This window comes from Boleophthalmus pectinirostris, unplaced genomic scaffold (genome assembly GCF_026225935.1).
Source record: "Boleophthalmus pectinirostris isolate CB_2022bp ecotype Guang Dong unplaced genomic scaffold, ASM2622593v1 HiC_scaffold_14, whole genome shotgun sequence".
Classification (NCBI taxonomy): domain Eukaryota; kingdom Metazoa; phylum Chordata; class Actinopteri; order Gobiiformes; family Gobiidae; genus Boleophthalmus; species Boleophthalmus pectinirostris.
Window position 1 is genome coordinate 19,614,553 of NW_026571047.1, and position 14,448 is coordinate 19,629,000.

The window sequence follows — 14,448 nt, forward strand, 5'->3', positions numbered from 1 at the left end:
AAAACCCTGAATAGATGATGATCTTGGTGAAATATTGGTAATGAAACATTTTCACACATAGATCCTATTACAGGCCGTGCATATTTGTTTCTAGGTTTTCACTTTTGACAGTTAAATGAACAGCTGGACATGCCCTGAAGAGAATTGTCAAACTCCAATCTCAACACTTGACAGGGTCATTTCAGCTGCAGTCTACTGACCTTTTCACATGTACATATTTGTGAACAGAAGTTGTAAAGTTGAAATGCATAGGTGCAAACAACTCAGCAGTTAATGTTTAGCTTGTTTGTCCACCATTCTGAGTTGCATGTTATGCTATTTAGCTCATTTTCTTCTAAAGATTGGCTCTCTGTTTCTATGGAGATGTTTCTATCGCTCTGCCTGAAATGTTCCACAATATGATACTACACAGCTCTACCTTACATTTATCCACAGATCTGACCTGTAACTCTGGTTTGGTCTCCATGACAATAAAAATATTGAATACCATACTGTGAAACATTTCAGACAAAGCAAAAACATCTCCATGGAGAAAAGCATCTGACGAGCTCTCCTCCTGAAAAGTTACACAATGCACCACTTAAAGAGTCAAATAAAGCCATATTTATAAATCTTTTTACTTTTATTCTTACATAATTTGGCATTTGAGGGACAGTACAAAGTGAACAGGACAAGCCATTCACTAGTGCTATTTTACACGTGCATTTCCTATCACCACCAGCTAATATTAAATTTGCATCTTGGTTTTTCACTTCCTCCCTTTCATGAAGCACAACTGAAAGAATAGTTTTAAAACAGATGTGTGAGACATTTGAACAGACAAAGACAACATGCTGTGGCAGGCCTATCAGCTGATTTACACATAATAAAAATAAAGCTTAAATTTACCGAAGATTTACAGTTTCAGATGGGCCATTACCAGAGGTGGGACCAAGTCTTTGTTTTGCAAGTCTCAAGTAAGTCTCAAGTCTCTGACCTCTTTTGCAAGTGAGTCAAGTCCCAAGTCAAATACAGGCAAGTCCAGATCGAGTCTCGAGTTACTGGCCCATACGTCCAGTTCAAGTCCAAGTCGTCTGCTTTGAGATTCAAGTCATTTCAAGTCTTTAAACCAAAATTCCAAATATAGCTTAGATTTTTGCAAATTTATATGAATTTTAAACTAAATTGTACTTTAAAAGTCATGGTATATTTATACATAGTATTTATCTAAGAGTAGCAGAAATGCAAATTTTTCCTTTAAATGTCTTGACAAGAGTGCAAATTATTATGGTCAGAACAAAAAGAGTTAAGATTTAAGAGTGCTTAAAAACACTTCATTTATCAACTAGTCTAAGTATCGAGTCTTCTCAAGTCACAGGCCTCAAGTCCGAGTCAAGTCCCCAAGTCATTGACCTTCAAGTCCAAGTCGAGTCCCAAGTCTTTGTCTATTTATCAAGTCAAGTCTCAAGTCCTAAAAATCCAAGTCCTCATCTCTGGCCATTATTGACAGAACAGTACCCATAATTTTAAGTAAAACAAAAAGTTTGAAAAATAACATGAAACTGACTCTGAGCTTTAAGCCATGTTAAAATGTTGTTACCTCATTAAAAACATATCTGAAGTTGTGTTTTGTTTCATTCACACAAGTTTGAGTAACCCTTTATCATTAGTCTATTCACATCTCCAAAGCTCAAAATACTGTTGCTCCTTTTTACCTTTTGTTCAGTAAACTGGCAAGTCCACAATAACACAACTCGAAGTATGTTTTTGAAGAGGAAAAAACATGACATAGATGAGAAAATAGTGCAATATCGGTCCTTTAAATTCCCAACATACAGCTTCAAATAGGCCATTACTGACAGAATAAAAAAAAATTGCAGTAAAATAACTTGAGCGAGAAATGATAAACTCTTAAACATGATGCAGTGGTAATAGCCAATACTCTGAATTAACCCTTTAGTTGACTCCATGGGCCTACAGTTTCAAATGGGCCTGATGTAGTTGGCAGGGAGCATTCCTCTTTGCCCCGTGCGCTGGTTAAACCCAAACACCCATCCTGCGTCGATGGTCTCCACATTTAGGATCAGATCTCCCTCCTGCAGTGACACTTCATCTGCCTCTGCTGCTGTGTAACTGTACAGGGCCTGGTAACGAGGCTGAGGAACAAAAACGTATATTTTAGTTGTTAAAATTGTAGCATTGTAAGCAGTTTTTATTCTTATGTAATGATTTACGCAGTAACTGTCCACGCACTCAGTAGCTCTGTCTATTTGTTATTATTGTATATGGTAGGTTGTGTTCACCATCTGTAATTTGATGTCATATGTTCAGACGGAGCCTTTCTAAAACTATTATGAAACCGTTATTTCACTCTTGGATGTCAAAAATCATGCCAGTTTTAGTTCCATGTGAATAATCTCAGTAACACCTACTGACCATAAACCAGCTCAACAAATCTGTTAAACTGTAACTTTCTCTGCAGAATTTGAACCCGTACTCCATCTAGTTTCAGTTTTATCCTGGAACAGCCAACGTCAACTTCCTTTCTGCTCCTAACTGCAAGAAAACCCTGAAAAATCTCTTTTGTTTATGTAATTGCCGTACCCCTCCAGCAGGTGGTGCCAAAGGACGAGGCTGCACAGCTGGTTGGATCAATCTCGGATCATTTGGTTGTTCATCTTCTGCTCAAACAAACCAAAAAGATAACAACAAATGCAATGTTTTTATTTCATTTGTTTAATTTTACAGGTGTTTTTCTGAATAGTTTACCTCTTCTATTTTCAGGTGGTGGGGCATCACTTCGTATCTTGCTCTTCTCAAACTCCTCGTGGTACTTAATCTGAGAATAATAATGAATACGTTTTTATGTATTATATGTATAATGTATTAAGCTTTCACATGTTTTGCTTTTGACTAGAAGAAGGCATTCAAGCTACTTCCTGTACCGCAGCTCTGAGCCAAGAACTTGAGGAATTCAAAATAGTTTAGACTCTGCCCCTTGACCAACTGCGTGTGTTACACTGTCCTCACTACACCTCATGGGAGCAGCTCAGAACACCACACAAGAGAGACTTTGTTCCACTCATCTAATCAACAATTATTAAACTCGTTAAACTAAAATCCTTAAAGCCCCACCGTGTAGCTTTTTAGCCAAAAATAGACTTGTGATTTTTTTGTTTTTTATTGCACTGAAAAACATGTATCCTAACAGTGAGTGGGCTTATATCTCCACAAACCTGACTTACTTGGTCTGTTGGCTATAATATTCCACAGCATGGCATAAAACTTATATATCTCCATGGAGAACATTCTGAAGTATGGTTTTAACTAGGGATGTAACGATAACCGAAATATCATGATATTGTATCGTCAAAGTTCTCACAATAATATTGTGGACCATCACAATATATCGAATTACAAGTCTCTTTGCTTAAATTAGGAGTTATAGTGCAGCAATAGCTAAAAAAGACAGAGAGAACTACATAGACCATGATCCTTTGCTCCATTTCAGTGTAGACTACAAGAAGAAATTACAGTTCTAGGCACTTTTAAGTCTTAGTTCTTTGGATTAAGTCTTGTCAAGGCATTTTAAGAGGAAAAAGTAGCATCTTCACAGTTTTGTTTGCCTCCACAAAATATCAATAAATATTGTACCGTGAGTTGTACATCATGAAAATATTGCATAAATGTCGTAAGACATTTGGATATTGTTACATTCCTAATCGTGAGACTCTCACCATATCGTGAGCTTTCCCACGATATCACAATAAATATCGTACCGTGAGGTTCATACCATGACAATATCGTATCATGAGACTTGGATATCGTTACACCTCTAGGTTTAACTGTATATTTCAGTGGAATCATGCAGTTACCGTGCCATCTATACAGAAAGTTACACAATGTTGCTTTAAAATACTTTGCCTAGATTGTTCCACAATATGGCATCATAAACTTGTTTTGCAGGTATTCAATTACAAGTGTTTATGTTGCTAAAATAATACAAAGACGTATTCTTACAGTGAACAGGCTGGCCTCTCAACAGATCTGACCTGTAACTTGGCCTGGTTTAGGCCACAGCTGTTCTGCAGTGAACAGTTAGTTTCTGCTCCTCACGCAACTTTCATCAAAAGTTGTGTAATAATATAACACATACACACAGACAGACTCCCAACACACACAGACACACAGTTATGTTTTAGTTATGTGCATTTGACTAATCCTTCAAAGGCTCTGGGGCGACCTGTCAGGAGCAGTGGACCCATCTTGAGGCAGGATGTTGAACAGGATTCACTTCACTTAATTCATCTTAACAGGGTTTACTCACTGACAAAATTTCAAAACTTTTTCATAACTTTTCATGGCCTAATGTGAATTTTCCATGACTTTATAGCATCCTACATGTCATTAGCCTAATAGCATAGTTGCTTAAGTCATATTTGAACGTTTTCAGAAAACAAGAAAAAACAATTTTTAAGCAAGCACACTGTTATTTTTTATTGATATTATATAGATGACTAAGGCAGACAGGCATTTTAGACTCTAACAAGTGTTCTGAGGCTGAGGACATAGGCAATAAGTGTAGCAGTGGCAGGACATTAAAGTTAGGGAAATATCACAATTTGGCCAAAATTGATCAAACTTTTAGGGCGAAATATAAAATGTTAACCCTTTCCATTCACCTTACGGTTTGGGATAGTTTTTCAACATTCAAAATACTGCCAGTGTATTTATTGTATTAAACAAAAGCACATACGTTTGGAAATAATCATAATAGCCTAATGAGAACTTAACAGAACGCTGCAGTTGTGTGAAAGAGATAATAAAATTCCATGACTTTTCCAAAACTTTCATTGAATTGACAAAATTCCATGGCTATTCCAGGATTTCCATGACCGTGGGAACCCTGTCTTAACCACAAAAAAGTAATTTGTATACCTACATTTGACAGTGATGCTCCCAGTGCATTATAGTTGTCTTTAAATGTAATTGCCCATTTTATAACAAACCAGTGCAGCACTATGCAGACCAAAGACAGTTGAGATTCGACTTACGACATTACCCATAATTCCTTTTTGCAACCGCTGCTCTCAAGAGAAGAAGTGTGTGTGTGATTGTGTGACTGTGTGTATATGTATGTGTGTGTGAGTTGGGGGAGAGCAGACATTCTGTTTGTGTCCACAGCTGAGAGACTTTGACCATATAGGGCCGTAGCTCCTCTGTGGACAGGGAGACATGCCAGAAATGTGCGTGTGTCTTCAAGCATTGATTCAAAGAGACTTCTCACAAGAACATATCTGATCTTTCTGCTAAAATATAATCTCTAATATGAAGCCTGAACAATTTTTGAGACTAAATAGGTGCTTTTATGTTCCTAAAATCTTACTTGATGTTACTCAGAGACGGTGTTTTGTAATTCTACTCTTAATTTTTACAATATGTAGACTGTCTTATTTCAGTTCTGGTTTAGTCCCAGTGTAGTCATGATTTAGTGAATTCCTAACAATTTATTTCAAGTGCCAGTTTAGTTTTGGTTTAGTCTTGGTTTATTCCTGATTTAGTCCTGGTTTTGTCCCAGATTAGTCCTGGTTTAGTCCTGGTTTAATCCTGGTTTAGTCCTGGTTTAGTCCAGGTTTAGTCCCATAATATAGTCCTGAATTTCTCCTTGATAATTCCTGGTGTAGTTCCTGCATCCTGAATCACATTTATCTCAATAAACCTATTAATGGATATCAACTTCCTGTGTTGAGGACCCATTTAAGGACTGTTACTGTGTTTTATGCACTGGATTTTCAACACTCTGAAATCTTTGAATATTTTGTCTGGCTTTGAGGTCTTTGTCTCTTTTATGTCCTCAAGCAGAATGAAACTTGGTATGTTGGTATATGTTTGACTATAGTGAACATATTACTGTATATGGTGTGTTCTTACATTACTGATTTGGTCCTGAGTCTTCTTTAGCCTCTGCATCTCTGGAGTGTCAGTCACCACACTGAAGCCTTTGCCCTTGTTCTTTTCAAAGTCCTCTTTGTAGAGCGCCTGCAGCAGTTTAACATAATCAATAAAAATACAATAAAGATCATGCGTTTTGTGAGAACAACAATAAGATGCAGTATAAAAAACAAAGAAGTAAACAAATATTAATCCAAAAATAGACTATGCTTAAAGTTGCATTATGTAACTTTTCCGACAGAGGGGTTGCCATCACTTGTCTTCATGGGAATTGCTTTGCCAGGACTATAACTTCAATCAATCAATCAATCAATCAAACTTTATTTATAAAGCACTTTTCATACAAAAATGTAACACAAAGTGCTTTACACAGATTAAAAACAATCCCACATTTCCACCCACCCACCCACTAACCCAACCCCCACAGCTGCCCAACTCGACACAACCAAACATCACAGACACCCAAACCCCCCCCACACACACACACACATTAACCTGCTAAAATACATAAAACGACACATAGTAAAAAAAACTTACCTTAATAGACACAAAGAGAATGTAAGACAAGCAAATCACAATAAAAGTTTTTGAAGATTTCTTCTGCGACTGACTAGAATGAAATGAATCCAGTGAATATAGAGTTAATTTCATACTAAAGAACATTGTCTCCATCTCCATGGAGACAAGCAAGTAGAGGACAACCTCCAGAAAAGTTACATACTGCACATTTAAAATGCATTCTAATGAGAACATCAGATACAGTAGGTTAAAGGTCCCATATTACACAAAATTGACTCTTGTGAGCTCTGTACCAAGTTATTATGTTGTTCCCTCATCAAAAACATACCCGGAGTTGTGTTTTGTTTCATTCACACGTTTGTGTAATCATTTATTATTAGTCTGTCTACATCTCCAAAGCTCAAAATGCTCTGTTCTTGTGATGTCATGTAGTAGTAGTTTTCAAGTTAACAGCTACCTTTTAACTTTAGTTTAGTAGAGCTTGGCAATGCCAGAGCTGAAATTATCCAAATCATTCTAATGAGGATGTATAGAGTTTAAAAACACAGTAGAACCCTTCCTATGTTACCAGATGACATCACAAGGTGGAGTGTTTTCTGTTTAAATATACAAGGTTTGTGCATTAAACATGTGTGAATGAAACATAATATAACGGCAGATATGTTTTTGATGAGGAAAACAGTGTACTATGAGCCCTTTAAATATTAAAGAGGTATACATTATTTCTAGGTTTAATGTCAGATATTAAGCCTAAATGAACTGACAAATTATTCATTAAAGATGCATTGCCAGATTGTTGTGTAAATAGGAAAAAGGGAAACATAAAAACAGTTATATGGAATAAAAACATAAATAATACATATATAATTAAGACAAAGACACATGCAAGAAAAGGCTGAATTAACTTTTTGTTAGAAAAATGTGCTGTATATGACTAAAATGTTAATAATAATTTCATATAAATAATTAGAAAAGCTGTTATGTGATTTGTACATGAACCTACATGACTGATTTGATCCTGTGTTTTCTTCACCCTTTGCATCTCTGGAGTATCTGCCACAACGCTGAAGCCTTTGCCTTTGGTCTTTTCAAACTCCTCTTTATAAAGCGCCTGGGAATATTCAGTCCATTAACAATCTTTTCAAGTGCATATGACAGACGTTTATGATTCTCTAATTTGGGCTTAAATGTGTGTTATGTAACTTTTCTGGTGGAAGATCCATCAAATGCTTTTCTCTGTGGAGATGCTATTACTTTGGTTGAAATGTTTCATAATGTGGCATTAAACCTTTCTATCTTCATGGAATCCAAACCAGACCAAGTAACAGGTCAGATCTGTGGAGAGGCGACCCAGCTCACAGTCAGAATACCTGTTTTTCTAGGTATTTTTCAGCTAGAAAATCACCTGTAATTTATTGAATAAATGTAAGGCAGAGATGTTTAAAATCATACTGTGGAACATTCCAGCCAGAGCAATGACATATCCATAGAAACAAGCAGGTGGCAGACCCCCAACCAAAAAGTTACATAGTGCACCTTTAATTTGGTGGGATTATAAGTAACGTAAATATAAATTATCGTTTTACATCTATCAAGAGGCTTGAGAAGAAAAGCTGAAAAATATGTTGAAAATTAGTAGAAATAAGTAGAAATTTCAAGTATTTTAATAATGACAAAAGTCATTCTGTCTAAAAGTTAGGGATGTTTTAAATGTAAGAAACACATTTCTGATACTTCTGATACTTTACACATGATTTCAACAAAATAAAGGTGTTTTCTTATATTTGTATTTGTCAGATAATATTTTATGTGTACGTTAGAGGAGTTTTTCTAGGGAACAGTTATGGAATTCCCTATTTCCAACCAGGAAGCAAAATTTTAAAACTAAAAAAATTGTCAAATTGGGAAAACAAGTGTGAATTTTTTTTTTCAAAAATCTCAAATATAATGACTGTGTTGTACTAAAATGAGTAGTCTATCCTGTCATAGGTACTGTGTAACTTTTCTGGTGAGGGGGTCTGTCACCTGTTGTTTCTACGGAGATGTTGTTGCTTTTTCATCAATGTCCCACAGTATGGCATTTAACTTCTTGCATTTTTTCAATTACAAGTGTTTTTATTGCTCAAAAATAACTTGAAAAACATGCATTCTTACTGTGAGTGGGATCACCTCTCCACAGATCCGACCTGTTACTCGGTCTGGTGGCATGTCCTGCTTTTCTCCATGGAGCTAGATAGGTTTAATGCTGTACTGTGTAGCATTCGAGGCAGGGCAAAATCATCTCCAGGGAGACAAGCAAGTAATGGACCCTCCACCAGAACAGTTACACAGTGCACCTTTAAAGTCGTTATCTGTCAGTGCTGAAAACTGAACATCTGTCTCTTATTACAATTCTAGTGTCAATAATGAAAACAACATTCTTACAACTCATCTGAAATGTGCTCGAATGTGTGTCCATAAAAGGAATTGCATGTAAAACAACAACAAATAAACCAAAACAGAAATGCAGAGATATAATTCTGTATACTGTAGTAGTATAGCATACACACTGTAGTATACAATAAGAACAAAAAAACTAACTTTTTGCTGATTTACAGATAGTGTTGTCTCAATAAATGCTCAATCTAAAACTCTCATCCTCTATTTTCTATACAAACCCAAATGCTCTATACCACAGGTGTCAAACATACGGCCCGGGGGCCAGATCCGGCCCTCCAAGAACTTTAATCTGGCCCTCGGCTGATTTTCTACTAAAATATTTTAATGATATTTTCTATTAAAATATTGGTAATTTTCTGTGCCACTTAGCATAGCAGAATCTCCAGCGCCTCTGTACATGGCCCCTCCAACAAGAGCAGCACAAATGAAGACTTGTCTCTTTCCAAACGCTCTTAAAGGACGATCGTTTTGACTGTTGACCGTGACACCTTCATCAGCAAAATGTCAAAAATGAGAAAAGTGGAGCCGAGTGCAGGATTTTCCAAGAAAAATGTACTTATTCCTATTTGCATACAAGTTAATGTTAAAACATTGTGTTGAAATTGCATTTTTCTTAAAGTTTCAGGTTGTTCATAATATTATTATATTTTGTAAAAGAAAGATTCTGTAATAGATTTGCATTTCTCTGCACAAATATTTGAACTTATTATTTTTGGGGTTTATATGACATGAGTTTTCTGATCCGGCCCCTTTGGGATCAAAGTAGGTTGGATACGGCCCCCGGACCAAAATGAGTTTGACACCCCTGCTCTATACTGATTTTAATACTACATAGACAATTAACTAAAAATAAAAAGTGTGGTTTCATACTAGTTATAGAGATCTAAAACCATTCAGGAAAGGTCAGATTTTGTTCTATTCATGTAAATATTTCAGTAGTGAAACTTACAGCACTGATACACTTAGTTTTGTCTAGTTTTAGTATTGATTAGTACCTGAGTTTTGATTGAGAAGTCTAATTCCTAACATTATCTTCTATACAAAATATTACCTGAATTCCCTGAACAAGCATTTGACTTGGAAATCTTCATTCTAGTTACATTAATAGTGTTAGTAATGTGTGTCTACCTTCCCTTGTCTAATTATTTATTGAATACAAAAGGAGGGATACCAAAACCCCATAAGACACACACACACACAGTGAGTCAGGGAGCTGCTATGAAGAATATGCTGTCTTAGTGAGGAAGCCCGAGTGCCAGGACTTTTATGGTTATAAACACTGAACAGAGCCCCACAAAGTCCAGCACAGAAAGAGAAAGGGCTACAAGCTAAAGCTGAAATATAATCCTCATAGGTTTTATCATAATACATGTTAAAAAAAAGGATTATTTTCACCATAAATGGAGAACTAGTGAGTAATATAAGACAATGAGGCTATGTTTAGGTTAATGACTATACTTGCTTATTACCGTACTATATTTTCATGTGTAGTGCTGTTAAAATCGGCCGCCATCGTAGGCAGGTCTGTTTCATTTCAGCAGCTGTTGGCCCCATTTAAAATTCTGGGGTGGTCATTTCACTGAAACACTTTCTGATTCAATAGTCATAGTTAACTTGGTTGGTCGACAATTCATTATTTTATGATTTCAATGCATGTTACAGTATTTTGATCTTCTGTTTGTCCTTACAGATATAACTGACAAAAATATATTTCAAACTTGATCCAGAATCTTAATATGCTACTGTACAATCTTAAGATAAACTGTTTTCATTGTGTAAACACTAGCTGCACTAGATTGAAAAATGACTTCCGAATGTCAGTAGAAACGTCTTGCTTTAAAAGCAGTGTCCAGACTACCTTTAAAACCTCTTTTATCTTGGACTCTTCCTGGACAAATGACGTATTAGACAAAATAGCTACATTCAAGGTCCCAGTGAGCTTTAAGCCATGTTATAATGATATTACCTCATCAAAAACATAGTTGTGTTTTGTTTCATTCACACATCGTTTGACTAACCCTTTATGATTAGTCTGATGTCATGTAATGGTAGTTTTCAAGTTAACAGCTACGTTTTACCTTTTGTTCACTAGAGACTGGCAATTCCAGGGGTATAATTATCCAGAAGATTTTAGTGAAGGTGTATGGAATTTAAAACCACAGAAGCGCATTTCCTGTATTTACCACATGACATCACAAGATGGAAAAGGTGTGAATGAAACAAAACAAAACTCCAGGCATGTTTTTGATGAGGAAACAACATTATAACATAGATCAGAACATAGCGTAATATAGGACCTTTAATAATTCTAGATCTCAGTCAAACTAGCTGGAGGTTGACAAAGACAAAGATGCCCTACATACACAAAACAATGAATCTCAACCGCTCAGTATCTCATCTAGATAATGTGCACTCTAATGCATGTTCAGGTTTTGCTATTGTGCCTTTTTAATTAAAATCAGAGAAACATCTGAGACAGAGAGAGGAGATGAACACTTAACATGACAAGATAAGGACAGTACATTTGAATAAGAGGAACCAGCTGACAGGAAGTAGACCAAATATGGGCGTGGTTCTGACCTGGCTGTTGAGCATCGTCTGTTGTTTGAGGCGCTTATTTTCAGGGGTGTCCGTCACTATGGTGAAGGAGGTTTTTGGGTAATGCCTGAAACAGCAGAAGTACAGTTAATGTAAAATATTATGACTAGTACAAGAGTAGTCAATAGAGCCATTATTACCACTTCTACAATTAGGCCTACTGCAAATATTGCCTGCATGGTCAGTCTGAAAGAACAGTTACTGTACAACATTTTCAGAATTAGTATTTTAAATATGTATTCACGGTACATGTATTCAGGTACTTCTCAACACTGATTATTAGTTGAACATTTTCAGGCTTCAAACTGCACAGAATCTTGCTATTTTTGCTACTTATTTTGAAATTATTATTACAATTTACATTTTTTTCTCGTTGTTATTGTATTATATTGTGATGTGTGAGCTACTGTGTCCAAATAATTTCCCTTGTGCATCAATAAAGTTTAATCAGTGAGAAAACTAGAAACCACAGCTCTTGTATTTAGTCTTTTTCTTCAAACACTGATAACAAACATAGAGCTGTTTTCAATCCTTTGTTGAGTTTTTGCTCTATAATTTAAATGCAACTTGTTGAAAAAGTATTTTAAGTATTCAGAACAGGTTACAACATTTTAATGCAGGTATTCAGTATTCTGCTAGTAAATACATTTTCAAAATATTCTTACTATCACTGCTAATAATGAAAATAATGAATGAAGACTAGTAGTTTTGATCACACTAATATTATATTGTTACAAATACTGCTTCTACTGCTATTACAAAATTATAAAAGTAGTATGATACATTTTTTTTGCTAGTTCCAGATGAGAATAGTAATGCTCATCATCACAACAAACTAAACCAAACTCCAAATTTCTAAACATGATGGCCAATCTCAAAGTACTATAACTTCACACGTAAGTATTGAAAGTGATGAATGAAAAATGTACTCCAGCTACAGTCATTTTTGCTCACACTGGTACAACTTACAAATTGTCTGTAAATGCATTTTTCTAACCTTGTTTTGACTGCATGTACATTTTTTGTACTTTATTGTGTTCTAAGAGCTTCAATAGCTTCAATGACTTCTACTGGATCATATCTGCTCATACTAGACTATAATTTACATTTAGTCAAAACTCACATTGAACAATAGGGTTTTTTCTCAAAGCCCTTGTAGTTGCTCATGCTCAGGGCCATCTTGCACACTTCACAGCTGAAGCATCCCTTGTGCCAAAACTAGAAGAGAAATTCAAATTTTAGAGATAACTACAAGAGAGATAAGCAGAGATAAGCAGCATGTTCGTAATATCTGCATAACAAGGTCAAATGTATGTGTGTGAAACAGAAATGAGGCTGTTTTTTCTAGTGATGCACCAATCCGACTTTTTCATTTCTGATACAATCTTGATACTTTGACTTTAAATATTTCGGAATTCCCAGTATCAACTGATACCAGTGTAGGAAAATGGCACTTTTTTTCTTTAAAACACAATTATCTTATTACACAAAAGATCCAATTGTGTTACGTAACTGTTATTTATCCTGTAAATAAATAGTCTTATTACATTCAATTAAAGGCCCAATCAGGATATAGGTTTAATCAGTATTATGTGCCCAATACCTGATCCAACAAAAATTTCAGTATCAGCACCAATATTTGATCCTTGTATTGAATATCAGTGCATCCCTTGTTATTTTAATAACTGGATAGAAACGTGCACACTATCATAACAATAAGTGATATGCATTTTGAGTATTAAAAACAATACATTTGTCTATTTCACGTGCCTGTCTGTGTCATGCTTATTGAGGGCTATACTTCAGAACTGATGATAGGCCTACTAGATATTACAACAGAGTGAAAGTTATTATTATTATTATTATTATTTTTATATAACCTACCTTATCGAGGCAGTTGATTTTCTCTGTTGGATAAACTGGTTTCTTGCATCTTCCACAAGGAGGATTCATTGTGAAAAGTGCCCTGGGCCACCTCAAGAGACACAGAATAATTAGGGAAGACCGTATTTGCAGAAAAATAATGTGGACAGACTAGATAGAACTGTGGAACCGATAATCAACGGGGAAAAGACCTCCTCTGGGGTTGAATGCAATTAATATGGGAGTAAGGAGGAGGGGCCACTGGAGCTGGAAAAATGCCTTATGTTTTTAATGTCATTTTTTTCATCACGATTGTGCTCGGTTAAACAACATCTCATTGATCGCTGAGTAGGATCGCATCGTTGTCAAATCACATTGTTCATGTGAACTCTCGCATCAAACATTAAAAATATTAAAATGCAGGAAAAATGTCCCGCTCTTCTGTGGACGACGCTTTGGCGCCCTCTCCTGGTTGCACACGGCAGATTTCAGGTGAGCTTGCCAGATCGTAAAGTTTATAACTAATGTATTTTTCCTGCGATAACGTTAATATGTTTTCTCATAAGTACACATAATGCATATTATTACATACTCTTTATCCACAGATGCTAGGAAATAGAAAACCCCGCTGATTCAGCCACGTTGTTTATGCTAGCCACCCTGATGAACATGCTAACCTGAAACCCGCTAAGCTAGCGAAAGCTCAGCTAACAACGCAAATAGTCAATGTACTGCATGTTGTTTACTTTACCATCAAGAAGGATGTCATTTTATATAATGGTAACAATATTCAAAATGGTCAAATAGCGTATATTTTAAGTGTCGTTAAAAACTTCAGATCTCTTCTTCGTTAGCGTCTGGGGGTATAGCTCAGTGGTAGAGCATTTGACTGCAGATCAAGAGGTCCCCGGTTCAAATCCGGGTGCCCCCTCTTTTCCTTTTTGTTTCGTTACTAACAGATTTGTTGTAAATAAATAACACAATATAACAGATATAGTCATATTTGTAAGATTAATATCAGAGCTGCCTAAAAAGCAAATTTTGGCAAATTAAAGGCACAGAACACAATATAAAGACACAGTATGTAACTTTTTAGCC

At 35.8% G+C, this 14,448-nt stretch overlaps 1 protein-coding gene and 1 non-coding gene across 3 annotated transcripts; one reads left to right on the forward strand and one right to left on the reverse strand.

Annotated features, from left to right (window-relative positions):
- Positions 1 to 603: 603 nt before the first annotated feature.
- On the reverse strand, positions 604 to 13,539 carry LOC110154304 (LIM and SH3 domain protein 1-like). 2 transcript variants are annotated; one of them, XM_020918293.2, is made up of 8 exons: positions 13,372 to 13,539; positions 12,611 to 12,705; positions 11,470 to 11,554; positions 7,454 to 7,561; positions 5,911 to 6,018; positions 2,749 to 2,818; positions 2,584 to 2,660; positions 604 to 2,135 (listed from the first exon to the last, which is right to left on the reverse strand). In XM_020918293.2, exons 1-8 carry the CDS (start codon positions 13,438 to 13,440, stop codon positions 1,962 to 1,964), a joined length of 786 nt encoding a protein of 261 aa, XP_020773952.1. In that variant the 5' UTR covers positions 13,441 to 13,539; the 3' UTR covers positions 604 to 1,961. The 2 variants fall into 2 exon arrangements, with proteins under 2 accessions (XP_020773952.1, XP_020773953.1); XM_020918294.2 differs by lacking the exon at positions 7,454 to 7,561.
- Positions 13,540 to 14,209: 670 nt separating this feature from the next.
- trnac-gca (transfer RNA cysteine (anticodon GCA)) lies at positions 14,210 to 14,281 on the forward strand. The gene has a single exon. It is a non-coding gene; the product is annotated as a tRNA-Cys (tRNA).
- Positions 14,282 to 14,448: the final 167 nt, after the last annotated feature.